Consider the following 21923-nt stretch of genomic DNA (forward strand, 5'->3'; position numbering starts at 1 on the left):
AATTATACGACTCTATCTTGTTGCATTATTGCATAAATCTGCACTCTGATTTTCCCACATGTCCAAATAAATGTTCATGATTCCCAAACACAAAAAATTATAAAAAGCAGAAATAATTACGCAAAAAATTATAAAATTAAATCTCAAAGTAGCATTAGCAAGTATGCCTTTTGAAATTGGATACAATAACGCACTCACTATTTTGACGATCAGATAATAATGATAGCAAATACGTATATTTACATTAATTTTTATAACAGTCACATAATAACGAAAAGAAATTTTTCAATGTGTTAAAATACAATTCGATATACAAATATCAATATACAAATGGTTGAATTTTATTTTCAAACATACAAGTGCTTATATTATAACATTTGAGATATCATTTTACGTTATTAGCACTTTAAAAAATCTGTACAACGGAGTTGCGCTTTTGATTTGATGTTGGGAATATGCCAAAACTAGTGTTGTGGAGCGGTGCGAAAGCATTCTGCTTTCTCTTCCTCGTCTCTCTCTCATGCCCGACCTGCCCGTCTCCTCTGTTTCAAACCCCGCCCGAACTGCCCCCACCATTTCTGAAAAACTTTCCCTCTTTCTTTAAGCAGCACAGCCTTCTGTCCCCCTCTCCCTCTCTCTCCACTATGTCTCTGTCTGTCTGGCCTTTTTGACCAACTGGGTCGGATTCAATTTCAGTTATCGAGCATAAGACTGCTCGATCTTTGCTTCAAGTGGCAGTTCTTGTGAAAATTTCATAGATTTTGTAGTGTTTCTGGGTTGGTTTTGGGTTGCAGTGGATTTTCTGTGGTTCTGAACCACTCTTCTTTCTTTGCTTCGAGTCACATTTATTTGTGAAAATTAAAAATTTCATAGATTTTGTAAATTTTTGGGTCGTTTTTGGTTTTCAGATTGGTGGGTTCGAATGGATTTTTGTGGGTTATGAAATTTCCGGTTCTCTGAGCCATGAGAATCTGAATCTAGAGAGAGTTTGAACTCCGAGGAGATGGGTTTGGTGCTTAATCCTAGCAAGGTGGAGAGTTGGGGTAAAAGTAGCAAATCGAAGGGTAGGAAGAAGAAAGATAAGACGGTGGAGGAACCTGGGTGTTGGGTTAAGCTCAGGTTTGGGACCTGCATGCCTTCGAGATCCAAAGTTAATAGCTCCATCACTGGAACTAGTGTTTCTTATGGTAATTTCTTCACTACCCTTTTCCTTTTTTGGCAATTTCTTGTTGAGAAGCATTAAATTTTGAGGTGGGGATTGTGTTTTTCGGTTGCCCTTTTTCCCCTTTTTGGATGATTAATCTATTTGCTCTGCTAAATTAAGTAAATAGGCATGTAACATCGTATGAGTTTAGGAAAGTGTTTAATTTTGTTTAGGTGATGAATACTGTGTAAATATTGAGAAGACGAATGATTTGAAAGACGATATTCTAAACTACTCTAATTTATGGAGATAAGAGGGGATTGGACCTTATTATATATGGTTGAGGTGTTTGCATTCATGGAGTCTAATAGTTTGAAATTGACTTCCGGTTTATTAGACGTACAATTGCAATTTTAGTGTCGGGCATTTATTATACGTTTCCAACAATAGCAACATCTTAGTTGATTCAAGTGTGTTGGACTTTGTGTAACCAGCAGAAACTAAATCTTCGAATGAGAAAAGTAGAGATCGAGAAATTACTCGTGGAGGGTCATCCACCACTACTAGTAATGCTGGCAGTTCTACGTCCACGCCCTATTTTAGTGAGGAACTGAAGGTTGCTTCGCAGCTCCGGAAATTCACATTTAACGAACTTAAGTTAGCGACGAGGAACTTCAGACCTGAGAGTCTTCTTGGTGAGGGTGGATTTGGTTGTGTATTTAAAGGTTGGGTCGAGGAGAATGGAACTGCCCCTGTTAAACCTGGTACCGGGCTTACGGTTGCAGTTAAGACTCTCAACCACGATGGACTTCAGGGTCACAAAGAATGGCTTGTATGGCTTCGCTATCCCTCAACTAACGATTATAACTGTTTTTAACTTGACCTCTTGGATTACATGCGAGTCTCCTTTTTGGTTCAATTTGTATCTAAATCTTCTTTGTTTTTTTTCATTATTTTCAGGCTGAAATTTATTTTCTTGGTGATCTCATCCATCCTAATTTGGTAAAATTGATTGGTTACTCGATTGAAGATGATCAGAGGTTGTTGGTCTATGAGTTTTTGCCTAGGGGAAGTTTGGAAAACCACCTCTTCAGAAGTAAGCAACTGGTCCTTTCACATTCTTTGATATTTGCATGTTTACTGAAACTAGCTGTTGAGTTTGCGTTGTTTTGTATTGTTAGTGGTTGCCTAATGATATTTGGTAACAACCAGGGTCCCTGCCTCTTCCGTGGTCTATTAGAATGAAAATTGCACTCGGTGCTGCAAAGGGTCTTGCCTTTCTTCATGAAGAAGTTCAAAAACCGGTCATATACCGCGACTTCAAAACATCTAATATCCTATTAGATGCAGTAAGTGACAGTAACTGAGCATCAAATTCATTTATTTTCCTACTACTATTCTCGTCTGAAAATGGAATGTGTTATTTTAGGATTATAATGCCAAGCTTTCGGATTTCGGACTTGCGAAAGATGGCCCTGAGGGTGATAAAACTCATGTGTCCACACGAGTCATGGGAACATATGGTTATGCAGCCCCAGAGTATGTGATGACCGGTGAGTCTGATAATAATCATCTTTGGCATTTAATAGTTTTGGTAGTTCTATAAAGTTGCAAGTCCATCGAATATGCAAAGAGATGGGTTAAAACATCAGTACTTAGCATTTTATCAGGCTTTGGCTTCTGATAAATAATTGCATACCTAGGCCAATCTTGAGCTAGAATTACGAAGTCCTAACATGGCTTTTTGGTTTAGGACATTTGACATCAAAGAGCGATGTCTATAGTTTTGGAGTAGTTCTGCTCGAAATGATAAATGGCAGAAGATCCATGGACAAAAATAGACCAAATGGGGAGCACAATCTTGTGGAGTGGGCGAGGCAACGCTTTGGCGACAAGAAGAGGTTATTCCAGTTAATTGACCCCCGTCTTGAAGGTCATTTTTCAATTAAAGGTGCACAAAAAGCAGTCCAGCTTGCCGCCCACTGCCTCAGCCGTGACCCAAAAGCTAGGCCAATGATGAGTGAAGTTGTTGAAGTCCTAAAGCCTCTACAAAACCTCAAGGACATGGCCAGTTCTTCCTACCAATTCCAAACCATGCAAGAAGCTCGTTCCAGGTCCCTCTCAAGTTCTAAGAACGGCATCAGAACGCAGGCGGTATTCATGCCGAGAAACGGACAGCCCGTAAGGAGCTTGTCGAGCCCGAATGGTCCACCTTCTTCTCCATATTATCCTGGAAAATCGCCTAAACCTAACTCAAAAGAATGATGACATTAGTTTTTGTGTATGATTATGTTAGACTTGACTCTCATATAGTACCAGCTTCAGATTGTTCTGTCATATATAGTACAAACTAAAAAATCTTTTTACTCTCGTGATCTTATCCTCTATGTTTGACTGCAATTAGACACTTGGTGTGACAAGTCCTGCAACTAACTCTTTCGTCAAGGATTACTTTTATGGAAATTTATTTTAAATCTAAAATTATTGGCCGTTGGAATTGTAGTCGTTTTAGTTTTTATTTTTATTTTTATTTTTTTTAAGTTCCATATTTGTTTTTTATTTTTTTTAATTATAGGAAAACTAACGAAAATGATTTGAAAACTTTGAGTTTTAATCAAAATGATAAAAATATGTTCTAAGTGAATATTACCAGGAGTGATTTTTTAGAATAAAAATATGATTTTTCTTTAAAATAAATAGTACATGATGATTTGGTCTGACTATTTGTTTTTTTATAAATAATAAAAAGATAAAGTTCTTGGGGTATGTAAATCCTTTAATTTGTTCATTTACTTTATCGTTTCGAGGTTTTTACTGTTATTTTCACGTTTGGTGGAAATTAAGTGTAATGATCATGTCACTCACTACGTCACTGCATATTTTATTTAGGCCGGCGCTCCTCAAAATTTCCAGAGTACAGAATTTTAACCCTTTTAGGCAATCCTTCTGCTTCTTGCTCAAAAGGGTCTCCTAGGTTCTAGATTTCCTCTTCAAATCCAAACAGTTTCATCAAATTATGCGCTTTTTTACGAGCAATGAAAAATCATTGAAGTCGTTATCGAAAAATAAGCAATGCATACACATGAATGAACTAGGGGCAGTTTAAGTATCTACAAATTGTATAAAATCTTGCATCCATTTCTTTCATCACGTGGTAAGATAATTTTTCTCGTACTACAATTCTATTGAAAGGATTATCACAATTAGAACTGGTAAGTAGAAAAATTAAAAGGCATTTAAGGGAACTTAATGACATTATCCAGAGTCACATGAAAATTTGCAAGTAAAGGAAACTCAATTAATGAAAATGGACAAATTATAGACTTCTTTTCAAATTCGTGAAAGCGAAATGAAACAGACTAAGGGTAGTTTTGACTTTTTAAATAGACTAAAGGTAGTTTTGACTTTTTAATCATAAAAGGGTACTGTACAAGGGCAAATTGGTCATTTAGCCAATGAGCTTTGCTCTTTATATCTCAGCAATTTTGGCTTGGATTACAAGAAATAATTCACAAACAACTTTACAACTCTGTCGCTCGTTTGGTTGCTCAGAAAATGTGAGTTCGTTTCGTACTCTTTCGCTTTATTTTCTGTTTGGGTGCTGAGAAAACAATAAAACTGAACTTCAACTGAATTTCTTTTCGTAGATTTATGCTTTATTGATTCATATTCTGTTGTGATCTCATACAATTTATGTTACTAGTTTAAGAACTGAAGAATGGGTCAAGCACTTGGTTGTGTTCAAGTGAAGCAGTCAAAAGTTGCTGTCAGGGAGCAATTTGGGAAATTTGATGATGTTCTTAAACCAGGATGCCACTGCATGCCCTGGTGTTTCGGGTACAAGGTAGCCGGTGAGCTCTCTCTGCGTGTGCGGCAACTTGAAGTTCGATGTGAAACCAAAACCAAGGTTTTCGCCTTCTGAATTGAGTCCTTACTTTACATTCCCTGAACGATCTGTAGTGAAATGCATAATGTTTATGTCAGAATTTATAGCATGTGATATATGTCGGAGAAAAAGGGAGAAGAAAAATTCTTGCTATGTGACATATTTGGTCTTTTCAGGATAATGTGTTTGTGAATGTGGTTGCGTCGATTCAATATCGCGCCTTGCCAGACAAGATACCGGATGCTTTCTACAAGCTCTCGAACGCCAACTGACAGATTCAGGCCTTTGTATTTGATGGTAAGACTAGAATGCGATTGGTAGAATTCTTGCTTGTACTAGTTGATCAACAGCTAACGCGTTGCCATTCTTTGCGTAACATTCGTTGAGAACAGTTATTAGGGCAAGTGTGCCGAAATTGGAGGTTGATGCCGTCTTTGAGCAGAAGAGTGATATAGCGAAATCTGTTGAGGAGGAGCTTGCAAAGGTGAAACAATTTTTTTGTGTAACACTCGTTGAGAACTGATCGAAATTGTAACCATTTTTCGTTACAGGCGATGTCTGCTTATGGTTTCGAAATAGTAGAGACCCTTATTGTGGATATTGAGCCGGATGTTCATGTGAAGAGAGCGATGAATGAGATCAATGCAGGTAACTTTCACACCAAAAATGTCACGCATGTTGTTCCAAAAGTTCAATTTGTGATTTGTTTGTTGCTCAGTTTGTATATAAGTTTTGCTCTGTCAACGTAACAGCTGCAAGGCAGAGGTTGGCGGCGAAAGAAAAGGCTGAAGCGGAGAAAATCCTACAGATCAAGCGAGCGGAAGGAGAGGCGGAGGCCAAGTTCTTGGCAGGGCTTGGCATAGCGCGCCAGCGCCAGGCCATTGTTGACGGGCTGAGGGACAGCGTGCTTGTCTTCTCCGAGAATGTTCCCGGAACAACAGCCAAGGATGTCATGGACATGGTTTTGGTGACTCAATACTTCGACACCATGAAGGAGATTGGAGCATCCTCAAAGTCATCGTCTGTTTTCATCCCGCACGGGCCAGGCGCGATCAAGGACGTTGCTTCGCAGATTCGAGAGGGTCTCCTTCAAGCTGATCATGCCAAGGCATAGAGAGTGAGAGAGGAAAAAACTCCTTGGGAAATAAATTATCTGCAATGCTTGCATATTATTATGGAAGGTGTGCTTAAATTATTCATATGAAGAACAAGTTGTGTACTTTACCCAGTACTTACATATCATAAGTTGGCGACTGAGTGCGATTTATTATGTTTATTTTCCTAAATATTATCTGTCTGCAGAAATTAAATGGAAAAATTAAGCGATTTTGCATCAAAAACATCGCAATTTTTGTGTTCATACATGAAAGTTTGAATGCCAAAAAAAAACAAAAAAGAAAAAACGTTGACATTATGTTCTTATTAAGTAGTAATGTTGAGTGTAAGACCTGTTGAATAAGAAGAGTATCCAAGATAACTCTAATGATCCAAAGAAGAAGAAAATAGAGCACACTCTTAAAGAAAGCTCACAAACAAACTAATTAGCAAAGCTTTTCTTATTTAGCTCTAGGCTTTGTTTTTCCTTGGATGATTACAATGCTTGGGGACTTGGGTATTTATAGCAAACCAAATGAAAGCTACACCACACACTTACTTCACCTACAACATCCACCTACTTCACCTACAACCTCCACTTACTTCACCAACCTCACACACTTACTTCACCAACCTCACACACTTACTTCACCTACAAATGACATTGATTCTCAACACTCCCCCTCAATGTCAGCTCTCATTCTTTGCACTGTGCTGAGTAAACAGCGAAAAATTTCGAGCTTGCCTGTACTCAAACTTTTTGTGAACAAGTCCGCAACTTGATCATTCGTCTTGACCTGTCTCATCTCAATCTCTTCTTGCAGAACCTTTTCTCTGATAAAGTGGTAATGTACCTCCACATGCTTAGTTCTTGCATGAAAGACTGGATTTTCCGCCAAGCGAATGGTCAATTGGTTATCACAGTACAATGGTACTGGATAATCTACTGGTTGATGTAGATCACTCATCAACTGTATTAGCCATGCATTCTCTTGAGCTGCCATTGCTGCTGCTCTATACTCTGCTTCTGTGGTTGACAAAGATACCGTTGGCTGTCTCTTGCTACACCAAGAGATGGTTCCAGAACCAAGTTTAAACACATACCCAGTTGTTGATCTCCTGGTGTCATGATCTCCCGCATAGTCAGCATCACAATAACCAACTAACTTGCAGTCTTCACCTTTCTTGTACAAAAGACCATAGTCAATTGTACTCTTCACATATCTTAGTATTCGTCGAACTGCTTCCAAGTGAGGCTTCTTTGGATTTTGCATGTACCGACTCATCACACCAACTGCATAAGAAATGTCAGGTCGAGTCAAGGTTAAGTAGATCAGACTACCTACCAATTGTCGATACATCGTCGCATCTTCCAAATCTTTTCCTTCATGTGCACTCATTTTGACATTTGGCTCCATCGGCGTAGAGATCAGCTTGCATTCGAGCATTCCGAACCTCTTCAATAAATCTTTGGAATACTTCTGTTGACAGAGAAATATTCCTTCTTGTGTGCGATCAACCTCTAGACCAAGGAAATGCTTGAGTTGACCAAGTTCCTTCATCTGGAAACGGACTGATAAATTCTCCTTCGTCTGAAGAATTTCTGCCTCATCATCACCGGTTATGATTAAGTCATCCACATACACTAGCACAATAGCTAGCTTTCCTTCATTGGCTTTGACAAACAAGCTGGAATCTGCAGGTGTTACTGAATAACCACTTTATGTTAGAAATTCAGCAATCTTACCATACCACGCCCTGGGTGCTTGTTTCAATCCGTAGAGTGCTTTCCGCAATTTACACACATATTCAGGATGATCTTGGTTCTGAAATCCCATTGGTTGGATCATGTAGATCTCCCGATTCAGCTCTCCATGAAGAAAAGCATTCTTCACATCCATCTGCCACATATTCCAGTCTTTGTTGGCTGCAAGTGCAAGTAAGACTCGTACTGTTGTAAGCTTCGCCACTGGACTAAACATTTCATCATAGTCTAGTCCGTATTGTTGAGAGAAACCACGAGCTACCAATCGTGCCTTGTACCTCTCGATTGACCCATCTGGACGACGCTTTATCTTGTAAACCCACTTGCAGGATATGGGTTTCACATCTCTTGACTTTGGCACGAGATCCCAAGTCTGATTTTGCTGAAGTGCATCAAGCTCTTCTTTCATAGCTGTCATCCACTCAGAACTCTGCGATGCTTCTTCGAACGTCTCAGGTTCTGTTGCTTCTTCATTATAGCTGCATTGGCGTATTTGGGATTTGGTCTCCGTGCTCTTGTTGACCTTCTTAGTTGTGATCGTGGAGTTGATACTTCCACTTCACTAGGTCTATCTTCTTCTGGTTGTTGATATATGTTAGCTTGGCAAGGGTTTTGGGGCACTGCTTGCTTAACATCATCACCATCAAGCAAATCTTCAGACTCATCAGGTCTCGACTGGATTCGAACAATTTGCTCCCCTATCTTTTGCTGCAACTTATCTTCTATCTCTCTTGAATCAGGCAACGCCTCCTTTTCTGAGCACCACCAAGAAGATGCTTCAGCATCCCATTCTTCATCCATAGCTAGATATGCTATGGCATTCCAATCATCTTTACTTTTCTTCTCTGAGTTGGCAACATTACTTTCTACTGGCTTTTTGAACCAACAATCATTCGCCATATGACCCTTCTTTCCACAATTGTAACACTTGCCCTCAAATCTTTTATTATTCTGGGACTGACCACGGTTGCCGTGATACTTCAGAGCTCCCCCTGGCCGAGAACTCCCTCCTCCTTGATGACCTTTTTCCTTGTCACCATTTCTTTTAGATCCACCACCAGCACGCTGCTTAAAGCTGCCTTTACTTTTGGTGTAGAGCGCTTCCTCCTCACCTTTTAACGAGACCCCTCCCATTTGCTTTGCCAAAGCTTCTTGATCGGCAAGCAAATTCTCGAACTCAACAAGTGATGGTTGGGTCGGCCATCCTTGTATAGCGGCAATGAACCCTCGATATTCGGGTCTCAAACCATGGATAATTATTCTCTTCATCCTGGTTTCCCCAATAGGAGCTGTTGGATCTAATTCTGAAATTTCGCGGCATATCGACTTCACCTTGTGAAAGTACTGGGCAATCGTCTTGTCGCGTTGTACCATCGATAGCAGCTCATTCTCGAGAAGTTGCAATTTTGTATCGTTCCTCTTCGAAAAGAGTGTAACAAAAGTGTCCCATGCTTCCTTTGGTGTTTTAGCATCCCGAATGTGCTCCAACATTTCTTCTTCTATTGTGGTCTTTAAGGCAAACATTGATTTGCCTGCTTTAATTTTCCACTTCCGCAAGACGCCGTTAACATCTTCCGCTGCCGGTTGTGTAACTTCACTACCACCGACAACCTCCCACAAGTCTTGACCTTGAAGGTAAGACTCTATACACGTTGCCCACGTGTTATAGTTTTGGTTGTTGAGCTTCTTGATTCCTCCAACAACTTGAAGATCACCCATCGTATCGGCAAGACTTTGACTACACCGAACAAGCTTGAGTGACTACCGTGCAGAGTAATACACTACTCTCGACACAAAGAAGCTCCCTCTCAAGGTTTGTGATAACCCCAGCAATAATCTCAAGAAATTTTTTCTGATGTGGAAGATCAGTCAAAACTGCAACCACAGAGCATACTCGGAATTTCAAGAGACTTTACAACCAATGCTCTACCAAGAACGATCCCTGACCGACTTGGCTCTGATACCAATTGTTGAATAAGAAGAGTATCCAAGATAACTCTAATGATCCCAAGAAGAAGAAAATAGAGCACACTCTTAAAGAAAGCTCACAAAACAAACTAATTAGCAAAGCTTTTCTTATTTAGCTCTAGGCTTTGTTTTTCCTTGGATGATTACAATGCTTGGGGACTTGGGTATTTATAGCAAACCAAATGAAAGCTACACCACACACTTACTTCACCTACAACATCCACCTATTTCACCTACAACCTCCACTTACTTCACCAACCTCACACACTTACTTCACTAACCTCACACACTTACTTCACCTACAAATGACATTGATTCTCAACAAGACCTCATCTACCTCTTACCGTAATTTAAAGTAGTAACATTGCTCGTAAGAAAAGAAAAAAAAAAAAAAAAAAAAAACACATCGCAACATTTTTTATGCATCAAATATCAACCTTAGGGTTTGAATTCTACCCTTTCAAGGATATGCTCAAATCGTATGACAAACTTACAGTGGAGTGAGTGTTCAAGTCTACTTGTTGTATATAATTTTTAGTTATTCATCTCTTATGTGGAAACAACCTCTTTATAAAACAAGGATAAAGCTGCGTACGACAGACATTCCCCTTTACCCTCGCAAAGCATAGAACCTTGTTGGCTTAGAATCGCTTCTTTCTTCATGTGGTAAAACAAAGAGGAAAGTTGATTTTAACCTAATATCTATAGCATATTTTAGTGAAACCCCAAAATTTTCAAATTTTGAAATTAAGCCCTTTAACCAGCATACCACGTAAGCAAACTTTCCTAAAGTCTAAGGTGAGTCAGGTAGGAGTTATGGTTCAAATAACTTTTATATCTATTTTACCCTTCACGTTCATTAGGGGTGCTTTCTTTTATAATTATTTATTGTTTGTATTTCGATTTTACGCCACTCTTTGATAGGTATGTAAATTTAATCAGTGTTTAAAATAAAACGATGTCATTATTTTAAACACTGATTTTATCAGATCTACCATATAAAACGAACACGCTTAGAGACTCAATTGGTGCCAAAAAAAATAAGAACGGATACAAATAATTCACTTTTTCTTTTTATACTAACATGAAAGCGAAATGAAACGACTAAGGGATTTTTTTTCTTTTGTTAACTTTTTTATCAGATAAGGATATGTACGAGGGCAAATTGGTCATTTAGCCACTAAGCTCTGCTCTACTCTTTATTTCTCAGCAAATTTGGCTTGGACTACAAGAAATTTATCACATTACAAGAACCAGCAGCAGTTTCAACTTTACAAGGTAATTTCCGTACAACTCTGTCTCTTGTTTGGTTGCTCAGAAAATGTGAGTTTGTTTCCTACTCTTTCACTTTATTTTCTGTTTGGGTGCCGAGAAAACAAAGAAAGCAAAAAGGGTTATGTATGAGCTCTTGGGCATTTTGCTCTTTTTTCTTTTATAAATGAATATTGCTTTTATTATTCAAATATTAGATCTGTGCTTTAATGCTTCATATTTTGTTGTGATCTGAGTCTTGTATTTATAATTTTGGAAAAATTCAGGATCTTTGTACCGAAAAATGGGTCAAGCACTTGGTTGTGTTCAAGTGAAGCAGTCAAAAGTTGCTGTCAGGGAACAATTTGGGAAGTTTGATGGTGTGCTTGAACCAGGATGCCATTGCATGCCCTGGTGTTTCGGATACAAGGTAGCCGGTGTGCTCTCACTGCGCATGCGACAACTTAAAGTTCAATGCGAAACCAAGACCAAGGTTTTCAGCTGAATGATCTGTTGTGAAATCCATAGTTTTTGTGTCAGGTTATACTATGTGATATATTATCTCCGACAAAAATTTCACCATGTGACATAATTGGTTTGTTTCAGGATAATATGTTTCTGAATGTGGTTGCATCGATTCACTATCGCCCCTTGCCAGACAAGATACCGGATGCTTTCTACAAGCTCTTGAATGCTGACTCGCAGATTCTGGCTTATGTGTTTGATGGTAAGACTTACAGAAAGTGATTGATAGAGATTGTTGGTTTATAGATTAGAAGTAATATTTCGGTATCTTCAGTTATTAGGGAAACTGTGCCAAAATTGGAGCTTGATACCGTCTTTGAGCAGAAAAGTGACATAGCAAAAGCTGTTCAAAAGGAACTTGCAAAGGTGACAGTAAATATCGTATTAGTTAGAAAGGTTATATCTTGGTGTAACTTTCGCTGAGAACCGATAAAAATGTAACCATTTTCTTGACATTTTCGTTACAGGTTATGTATGAGTACGGTTTTGAAATAGTCGAGACCCTGATTGTGGACATTGTACCACATGTTGTAGTGATAAAAGCGATGAATGAGATCAGTGCAGGTAAATTTCACAAAAAAAATGTCACACACTTTGTTCCGAAAATTTCAGTTTGTGATTAATTGCTTGTTCTATGTGTTATTTTTCTGTCTGACACAACAGCTAAAAGGAAGAGGCTGGTGGCGAAAGAGAAGGCGGAAGAAGAGAAAATGCTGAAGATCAAGCGAGCGGAAGGAGAGGCCGAGTCCAAGTACTTCGTAGGACTTGGCATAGCGCGCCAGGGCCAGGCCATTGTTGACGGGCTGAGGGACACCGTGCTTGACTGCTTTACACAGATTATGCTAAGGAGGGGATAGAAGCTCCAAACGAACAAATATATCTGCAACGCTTGACTGCAGAATTTATTCATCGAAAACTAGTTACCAAGTATCAACTCTATCAAGTTCTTAAGTTTTAATAGTTGGTGTGACAAATGATAATTATTATGTTAATTCTCTTAAATCTTATCTGTTTTCAGACATCAGGTGTAAAAAAACTAAGTCCTTTTGCATCAACAGCAATGCAATATATGTGTTAAACTGTTTTTACACTTCCTTGAAATGCAGCAACTACATTCTCTGCATGTATGACCTAAGAAACAAAAACAAGACAAGTAAAACGGAAGTTTAGAATCCGAAATCGAAAGCAACAAAGAAAATTTTCCTAATGTCAGCTAAATACCTGCCAATCTAGTAAATCAACAACATTAGCGGAAGAATTTTATAGGTTGCATTGAAATTTATTGATTGGATTGATTATGTAAAGTTTGGAGGTTGGAAAAGGTGAAGATTTTCGAGTTTGGAAGAGAGAGAAGATCTGGTCACACAGTGTTAAACACTAGTGCGCCGAAAAACTCCCTAAACCCTGGTGAGTAAAAAAATTAAAAGGCACTTAAAGGAACTTATTGACATTATACAGAGTCACAAGAAAAATTGCAAGAATGTCAATGGAGAAACTATACTTTTTCCTTTATGCTAACATGAAAGAGAAATGAAATAGAGGGTAATTGTGCCATTTTCATCATAGAAGGGTCGACTGCAAGGGAAAACTGGTCATTTAACAACTGATCCGCTCTGCTACTCTTTATGTCTCAGCAATTTTGGCTTGGATTACAAGAAATAATTCACAAACAATTTTACAAGAACCAGCAGCAGTTTTAGCTTTAAAAGGTAAAGTCCGTATAACTCTGTCTGCCGTTTGGTTGCTCAGAAAATGTGAGTCCATTTTGGTGAGAGACAGTGTGCTTGTCTTCTCCGAAAATGTTCCCGGATCAACGGCCAAGGATGTCATGAACATGGTTTTGGTGACTCAATACTTCGACACCATGAAGGAGATTGGAGCATCCTCAAAGTCAGCATCTGTTTTCATCCCGCACGGGCCAGGTGCGATCAAGGATGTTGCTTCGCAGATTCGAGAGGATCTCCCTCAAGCTGATTATGCTAAGGCATAGAGAGAGAGAGAGAGAGAGAGAGAGAGAGAGAGAGAGAGAGAGAGAGGAAAAAGCTCCTAAGGAAATAAATTATCTGCAATGGTTACATATTATTAGGGAGGGTCTGCTTAAATTATTCGTATGAAGAACAAGTTATCAACTCTGTCCAGTACTTACATATTATAAGTTGGCTACTGTGCAGTTTATTATGTTTATTTTCTTAAATATTATCTGTTTGCTTGCAGAAATTAATCAACAAAACTTCATCAACGAGAATGTTCTAGCCGACATAACTCTATCAAAATTTAAAAGACAAAACAAAAAGAAATTTTTATTGCGAACACAAATAAAAAAATTCTCATTTTCAGGTCGACAGATGACACTTCATCTCCTTTGTCTGTTTTATAAACTTCCCAAATTAATAAAAATTTGGTTGCAATATTAATACTCTAAATTACTAGGAATTTGAATTTGGAACACAGTGGATTTGAAGAGAAAAAAAAACATTACAACATGTTGTATGCATCAAATATATATCTAGGAAAATCGAAAATACGTCTTAGCTAGATTACTAAGTATAGAAATATATGCATCTACCCTTATAAGGAAATGAAAGAAAAAAGAAGCATATCAACCTTAGGGTTTGAATTCTCTAATCTGGGAAGGGTTGTGATTTTCACACACCCTTAACTACTTTTCCCACACCCTTTCCTATTTTTTAATACTTAATTGGTATCCTACTATTTAATCATCCATATATACCCTTCCTACTTTTTGATGGTAATTAATGAAAGATTAAATAGGGAGGGGTATATATGGAAGATTAAATAGTAGGATACAAATTAAGTATTAAAAAATATGAAGGAGTGTGGGAAAAGTAGTTAAGGATGTGTGAAAATCACAACCCATCCGGGAAGTGTCTTGAATATGCTCAAATCGTATGACAAACGTACAGTAGAGTGAGTGCTCAAGTCTACTTGTTGTATATAACTATATGTCATTTTCTCTCATAGCGTGGTAACATAAATTTTCTCGCATCACAAATAGTTGGAATACAACTCTAATGAATGCCTTTATCATAAATAAGATTGCAAGTCAAGGAAATTGAACTAATGAATTGTAAGGATTCGACGTGAAAAATTGAGTGTCAGCTGTCGACTACCTGACACTCTCTCCCACTTCCTTTATCCAAGCTTGGAACAGACAGCATAAGTTAACTTACACAAGTGGAGAGACAAAAATTTTACTTTTTGTACTAACATGAAAGCGAAATGAATCAGACTATGGGTTGTTCTTTTTTATTTTATTTTATTTTATTTTAACTTTATTTTAACTTTTTGATCAGATGAGGATAATACAAAGGTAAACTGGTCATTTTACCCACTGAGCTCTGCCGTGCTACCTCTTTATATCTCAGCAAATTTGGATTGGATTACAAGAAAATTATCACAAACAATAATTATTAATTTTACAAGAACAAGCAAAAGTTTCAACTTTATATATACTACTACAAAAAACACTTTGCTCAACGAAATAAGATTTGTTGTGCAAAGTCTGATTTTGTCTCTCAAAATCTTGCGAGGCGAAATTTTTGTCGTGCATGATTGGTCGCGCAAAGCTCATTACGATTGCATGACGAAAATAAATATTTGCCTTTGCGGGTCAAAATATTTCATCGCGTAAAGTTTTTGGTTTTTTATTTTTTATTTAATTAAATTAATTTAATATTTTACGCGATGAAATTAATTGTTTGAAAGACGAAATATTTTGTTGTGCAAGGTATTTTATTTTTGTTTTATTATTTCTCTTATTTTAATTTAATTATAGTAATTATTTGTGCGACGAAATATTTGGTAGCGCAAGATTTTTCGCATTTTTACTTTTTTAATTTAATTTAATTGTATCTTTATTTTTTAATTAGTTTAATTTAAATTGACCATATTCAAAATAAAATTACATATGAAAAATAGTGATCAAATTATCCATAATATATATTATATTAAAAATGTACACATAAATTAACAAAGTACAATAATAAAATCCTAATACAAGTCTAATGTGGTGGTAGTGGCAGGGGATATGGTCCGATAACGTCTTAGTCCTCAACTTTCGCCGTCAAAGTCTCGACGATTCCCTACAAACAAAACAAACATGATCAAATAACAAAAAAACAGCATAAAATAATACCAAAAAATGGGCATAATCTCCCCTAAAATTGGCATACCCCAAACTCCACCCCACACCAAACCCAATTAATTAACTCCAAAAACACATATTAATGAAAGAAAAAATTTGGGGAGAAAAAACCTTTTTGGCAAGATTGAGAGTGAGTGAGAATGAGAATGAGAGAAATGAGTGAGTGTGAGAGAGTTATAAGAGATAGTGAGAGACAGAGATGAGAGAGAGTGAGAGTGAGAGATAGAGAAGAGAGAGTGAGTGAGAGTGAGAGATAGAGAAGAGAGATTAAGTGAGAGGAGTGAGTGTGAGAGAGAGGGTCGAATTTAGGGAGAAGGAAAGAGATGAGAGGTAAGAGAATAGAGAAAGACATTGAGAAAATTGTGGAGTAGTTATTTTGGTTTTAAAAACCGTATCACTTTGCGTGACAAAATATTGGTCACGTAAAGTCTTAAAAAAAATTTCCCGTGCCCCATTTTTGGCGCCCACCCAAATTTTTAGGGTTTTGTGCGACTAAGTGTTGGTCATGCAAAGTTTTGTGCAACGAAGGATTCGTCACTCGCAAAGTCTTAAAAAAAATTCCCACGTCCCATTTTTTGGCACTCACCCAAATTTTAGGATTTTGCGTGACGAAATATATGTTTGCCGCGCAAAATTAAAATTTTTTTTTTTATAAATAATAAAAAAGAAAATAATTTTATTTTACAATTTAAAATATAAATAAATTAAAATAAATAGGGTTTAGATGACCAAGTGATTTGTCTCGCAAAAAAAATAATTTAGTTTAACAATATAAAATTAAATAAAAAAACAAGTAAATAGGGTTTAGGCGACGAAATATTGTTACTCGTCGCGCAATGTTTTAAAAAAATAATAAAAACTTATGAAAATAACTATATTTTAAAACTTATAATATAAAATTAAATAAATAAATTAAATTAATTGGTTTAGGCGACGAAATATTTGGATTTCATTGCGCAAAGGTTTGTAAAAAATATTTTTTTATTTTTGTTAAGACTTTGCGCGACAAAGTTCAAAATTTGGTTGCGCAAAGTAATTTTGAGTGATGATGTTTGTTTCATTGCACAAAATTGTCTTGTATTTACGCGACGAAGTTTAAAATTTCATCGCACAAAGTGATTATGCATGACGATGTGCGTTTCATCGCGCAAGGGGTTTTTTTTACTAGTGTTACTAGGTAATGGCCGTACAACTCTGTCGTTTGTTTAATTGCTCAGAAAATGTTAGTCCGTTTCATACTCCTTCGCTTTATTTTCTGTCTGGGTACCGAGAAAACAAAGAAAGCCAAAAAGGGTTATGTATATATGAACTCTTAGGCGTTATGCTCTTATTTCTTTTATGCATGGATATTGTTTTCATCATTCGAATGTTAGATCTGTGCTTTAATGCTTCATATTTTGTTGTGATCTCAGTCTTGTATTTATAATTTTGTAAAAATTCAGGATCTCTGTACTGAAAAATGGGTCAAGCACATAGCTGTGTTAAAGTGAAGCAGTCAAAAGTTGCTGTGAGGGAACAATTTGGGAAGTTTGATGGTGTGCTTGAACCAGGATGCCGTTGCATGCGTATCGTGTTTCGGGTACAAGGTAGGTGGTGAGCTCTCACTGCGCGTGCCCTGCGACAACTTAAAGTTCAATGCGAAGCCAAGACCAAGCTTTTCGGCTTCCCTAGGCTTCCTTTATTTCACATTCCCTGAATGATCTGTTGTGAAATCCATTGGTTTTCAGCTTCCTATAATTTATATTATACTAAGCCACTAACATGTATAATATAATATATATATAAAAGCATAAAAAAAAGCATTGAAATTATAACTTAGAGAACAAAAGGAAGGGAGCATGTGGAAAGCATAGAAAGCATGAATTTATATCATATATAATTTGTATAACGTAAGGAAAGCATCAGGAAAGCACAGGAAGAAAAGCATCAGTTACCCAGCTCTCGGTACCAGCTGCAGTTGCAGTCGATGGTCAAAGGTGAAGGTCTCCCAGCGGCAGTCTGATTTCTGAGGTTCGAGTGAAGAAAAAAAGGTAGATCCAAATTTTATACAAGGATCAATTTTTTGGTCAATTATCACGATTAAATCATCGCGATTCTCTCCAGATTTAGTGCCATTATCTATGATTTTTTATTTATTATTATTATTAATTTTTTTTTTTGTGATTATCCTCTGAATTTAGTGTCAAAGTATTTGGAAAGTACTGCATCCCGACAATCAGATACACGTATCCCATGTATCCCCACGTGTTAGATATGGGATACGGGGGGTAAACCACTGTGTCCATGCATCGTAGCATCTCATAAGTTGGTGACCGTGTGCGATTTATTGTGTTTATTTTCTCAAAAATTATCTGTTTGCAGAAATTAGATGGAAAAATTAAGTGATTTTGCAACAATAGCATTGCAAATTTTGTGTTAAAACACGAAAGTTTGAACGAAGAAGAACCATGACTTATATTCTAATTGATTGATTTCGTTACATAAAGAATCCAAACCATAATAATCTCATAAAAAGTTGTTGCAGAGGAAATTAACCAACAAAACTTCATCTACCAGGATGTAGGCTGATTACCTCTACGTAAACATACCATAAATTGCATCAACGTTTCCAAATTAATAAAGGTAACTTACAATATTACTACTTTAACTTACGAGGAATTTGAACCTGAAACCAATGAGTTGAACATAGAAAAAAAAAAAAAAAACATTGCAACATGTATGCATCAAATATCTAAGAAAATAAAAAAATGCGTCTTAGATTACTAAATATAGAAACATATGCATCTACGCTTTCAAGGAAAAAAGAAAAGAAAAAAAGAAACACATCATCTAAGGTGTATAAATTAATAGATTACATTGCATCAACCTTGTACTAGGGTTACAATGCAACCTAGACAATATAAGCAACAAGTATGTGATGGCAACCAGAGTTTGTCCAAGAGAACCTACCTGTGTGGGACGCCATTGATGCAGGCACGAGATCGTTTTCTACTTCCAGTACTCAATAATTCCTTTACTGTATGAATAGGTTTCAATGATTTTAAGGAGTTCAACAAGTGGAAGCTAGCAGGGACTAAACCTCAAATATATATATATATAGATACATACATGTATGTATTTATATATATATATATATATATATTTATTTATATATATAAGTGTATGTATGTATGTATGTATATAGCTAGGGTTCCTACACCGCCGACCTATTAACAGCTGTGTACAACCCTATCAACTTTAACTATAATTGAGTCCTATCATGATTCGATATCTTTGCATTGACTCTTAATAAGGATTCCTATAAGTTAGTTGCATAGAGTTAAGACTCCATGATTCTCATGAAATCAAGATTTCTAGATCACTTGTATCTCAAGCAATCCGTATAATGAGTTGCTTATAATCCAAGTAATCCAATTCATCACTCATTGTCATTCACTGGAACTTTACATTCTCCCACTTGAATGAGAACTCATGGGGATATAATGAGAACTCATGGGGATCATCAAGTCATCAATATTTTGTGATTAACTTTTCTAGCAACGTGTCACTTTGAATCGAATGCAGCAGAAAACAAAGAACACATCGGGGCACTCTAGGATTGCATCCACATCCAACTTAAAGCACTATGTTACTATCAAAGTCATGATATCAAGAGTTAGTAAGCAAAATGCCAGCTCACCATAAAAAAACTGAGATTGTCATCTGTACAAAAATTTGTTAAGATGAAATATGAGTGGTTATTGAATCAAACGTATGAATTGATAGTACCAAAATAATTCAAACGTTGACTGATAAAGCAAGCAAACTTGAACACGGTTGTTCCAATGAACTGAGTGCTTACTTGCACTCATTAACTGAATCAAAAGTTTCTCTAACACCCATATTGAAAATGTGCTTCTTGAAATCTCCCACTAGTAGAGCCTTTCTCATGTGGGATCAGCTACCATAAGATCTATGCCTATGTGCTGAATATCACTAGTTCCCTTCTTGACTTCATCTCTCACCTTCAAGTATTTCATATCCATTAACCTGCTGGCCAACAATCTCTTATTGTTCTTCGTGGAGAACACCTTCAAGTCTACTTGTTGTATATAATTGTGTATCCATTTCTCTCATCACATTGTAAAGGAAACCGAATTAACGAAATGGACAAAAATTGTACTCTTCCTTCTTATACTAACATGAAAGCAAAATGAAGCACTCTAAGTGATTTTTTTGACTTTTTAATCAGATAAGGATACTATACAAGGGAAAACTGGTCATTTACCCACTGAGCTCTGCGCTGCTAGCTCTTTATATCTCAGCAAATTTGGCTTGGATACAAGAAATTTATCACAAACAATAACTTTACAAGAATCAGCAGCAGTTTCAACTTTACAAGGTAAAGGCCTTAAAACTCTGTCCCTTGTTTGGTTGCTCAGAAAATGTGAGTCTGTTTCATACTCTTTCGCTTTATTTTCGGTTTGGGTGCCAAGAAAACAAAGAAAACCAAAAAGGGTTATGTATGAACTCTTAGGCATTATGTTCTTTTTTCTTTCATACATAAATACAATTCAAATGTTAGATATGTGCTTTAATGCTTCATATTTTGTTGTGATCTCATTCTTGTATTTATAATTTTGGAAAAATTCAGGATTTGTGTACTGAAAAATGGGTCAATCACTCGGTTGTGTTCAAGTGAAGCAGTCAAATGTTGCTGTGAGGGAACAATTTGGGAAGTTTGATGGTGTGCTTGAACCAGGATTGCATTGCATGCCCTGGTGTTTCGGGTACAAGGTAGCTGGTGATCTCTCACTGCGCGTGCGACAACTTCAAGTTCATTGCGAAAGCAAGACCAAGGTTTTCAGCTTCTGTAGTCTTTCTTTGTTTCACGCACATTCCCTGAATGATCTGTTGTGAAATCCATAGTTTTTGTGTCAGGCTATAATAAGTGGTATTATCTCCAAAAATTTTTTTGCCATGTGAGTTAATTGCATTTTTTCAGGATAATATGTTTGTGAAAGTGGCTGCATCGATTCACTATCGCCCCTTTCCAGACAAGATACCGGATGCTTTCTACAAGCTCTTGAATGCCGACTCACAGATTCGGGCTTATGTGTTTGATGGTAAGACTTGCAGAAAGTGATTGACAGAGATTGTTGCTTGTATAGATTGGAAGCTAATATTTTGGTACTCTTCAGTTATTAGGGAAACTGTGCCGAAATTGGAGCTTGATACCGTCTTTGAGCAGAAAAGTGACATAGCAAAAGCTGTTCAAAAGGAACTTGCAAAGGTGACAGTATCATATGAACTAAACTAATTAGAAGGGTTATATCTTGCATAACTTTCGCTGAGAACCGATAAAAAAATGTAACCCTTTTTTTTTTTTTTTTTTTAACATTTTCGTTACAGGCTATGTATGATTATGGTTTTGAAATAGTCCAGACCCTGATTGTGGATATTGCACCACATATTGTAGTGATGAATGCGATGCATGAGATCAATGCAGGTAAATTTCACAAAACAAATGTCACTCACTTGTTTTGAAAATTTCCGTTTGTGATTAATTGCTTATTCTATCTGTTATATTTCTATCTGACACAACAGCTGCAAGGAAGAGACTGGTGGCGGAAGAGAAGGGGGAAGAAGAGAAAATCCTGAAGATCAAGCGAGCGGAAGGAGAGGCAGAGTCCAGGCACTTGGTAGGGCTCGGCATAGCGCGCCAGAGCCAGGCCATTATTGGAGGGCTGAAGGACAGCGTGCTCGACTGTTTTACAGAGATTATGCTAAAGAGGGGATAAAAGGTTCAAATGGACAAATATATCTGCAATGCTTGACTGCTTAAATTATTCATCGAAGACTAATTATCAACTCTACCAGTTCTAAAGTTTTAATAGTTGGTGTGTCAAATGCTAATTATTATGTTAATTCTCTTAAATCTTATCTGTTTTCAGACATCAGATGTAAAAAAACGAAGTCCTTTGGATCAACAGCATTGCAATATATGGGTTGAAACTGTTTACACTTCCTTGAAATGCAGCAACTATATTCTCCGCAGGTATAAACTAAGTTTCGAATCCAAAATCGAAAGCAACAAAGAACTTTTTCCTAATAAATCAGCTAAATACCTGCCCATCTAGTAAAT

General features: G+C 36.9%; 4 protein-coding genes across 6 annotated transcripts; all 4 read left to right on the forward strand.

Annotated features, from left to right (window-relative positions):
- The first annotated feature begins 400 nt into the window (after positions 1-400).
- Positions 401-3510, forward strand: LOC137739466 (serine/threonine-protein kinase PBL34). Of its 2 annotated transcripts, none has more exons than XM_068479040.2 (6): positions 401-1187; positions 1642-1976; positions 2105-2240; positions 2357-2493; positions 2574-2697; positions 2898-3510. In XM_068479040.2, exons 1-6 carry the CDS (start codon positions 1004-1006, stop codon positions 3407-3409), a joined length of 1428 nt encoding a protein of 475 aa, XP_068335141.1. In that variant the 5' UTR covers positions 401-1003; the 3' UTR covers positions 3410-3510. The 2 variants fall into 2 exon arrangements, with proteins under 2 accessions (XP_068335141.1, XP_068335140.1); XM_068479039.2 differs by having other exon boundaries at positions 404-1187; positions 1639-1976.
- Positions 3511-4599: 1089 nt separating this feature from the next.
- On the forward strand, positions 4600-6300 carry LOC137739467 (hypersensitive-induced response protein-like protein 2). The gene is made up of 6 exons (XM_068479041.2): positions 4600-4701; positions 4848-5051; positions 5207-5327; positions 5423-5514; positions 5582-5678; positions 5783-6300. The coding sequence occupies exons 5-6, from the start codon at positions 5585-5587 to the stop codon at positions 6142-6144; spliced, it is 456 nt and encodes a 151-aa protein (XP_068335142.2). The 5' UTR covers positions 4600-4701; positions 4848-5051; positions 5207-5327; positions 5423-5514; positions 5582-5584; the 3' UTR covers positions 6145-6300.
- A 4748-nt stretch (positions 6301-11048) lies between these two features.
- LOC137741049 (hypersensitive-induced response protein 1-like) lies at positions 11049-13639 on the forward strand. The gene is made up of 7 exons (XM_088699487.1): positions 11049-11136; positions 11397-11602; positions 11716-11836; positions 11909-12000; positions 12102-12198; positions 12298-12449; positions 13394-13639. The coding sequence occupies exons 2-7, from the start codon at positions 11414-11416 to the stop codon at positions 13622-13624; spliced, it is 882 nt and encodes a 293-aa protein (XP_088555613.1). The 5' UTR covers positions 11049-11136; positions 11397-11413; the 3' UTR covers positions 13625-13639.
- Positions 13640-17652: 4013 nt separating this feature from the next.
- On the forward strand, positions 17653-21805 carry LOC137740879 (hypersensitive-induced response protein 2). 2 transcript variants are annotated; one of them, XM_068480683.2, is made up of 7 exons: positions 17689-17829; positions 20031-20180; positions 20433-20638; positions 20784-20904; positions 20980-21071; positions 21191-21287; positions 21386-21805. In XM_068480683.2, exons 3-7 carry the CDS (start codon positions 20450-20452, stop codon positions 21577-21579), a joined length of 693 nt encoding a protein of 230 aa, XP_068336784.2. In that variant the 5' UTR covers positions 17689-17829; positions 20031-20180; positions 20433-20449; the 3' UTR covers positions 21580-21805. The 2 variants fall into 2 exon arrangements, with proteins under 2 accessions (XP_068336785.2, XP_068336784.2); XM_068480684.2 differs by lacking the exon at positions 20031-20180 and having other exon boundaries at positions 17653-17829.
- Positions 21806-21923: the final 118 nt, after the last annotated feature.

The sequence above is a fragment of the Pyrus communis genome, chromosome 9 (genome assembly GCF_041283825.1).
Source record: "Pyrus communis isolate YQ-2024b chromosome 9, ASM4128382v1, whole genome shotgun sequence".
NCBI lineage: Eukaryota > Viridiplantae > Streptophyta > Magnoliopsida > Rosales > Rosaceae > Pyrus > Pyrus communis.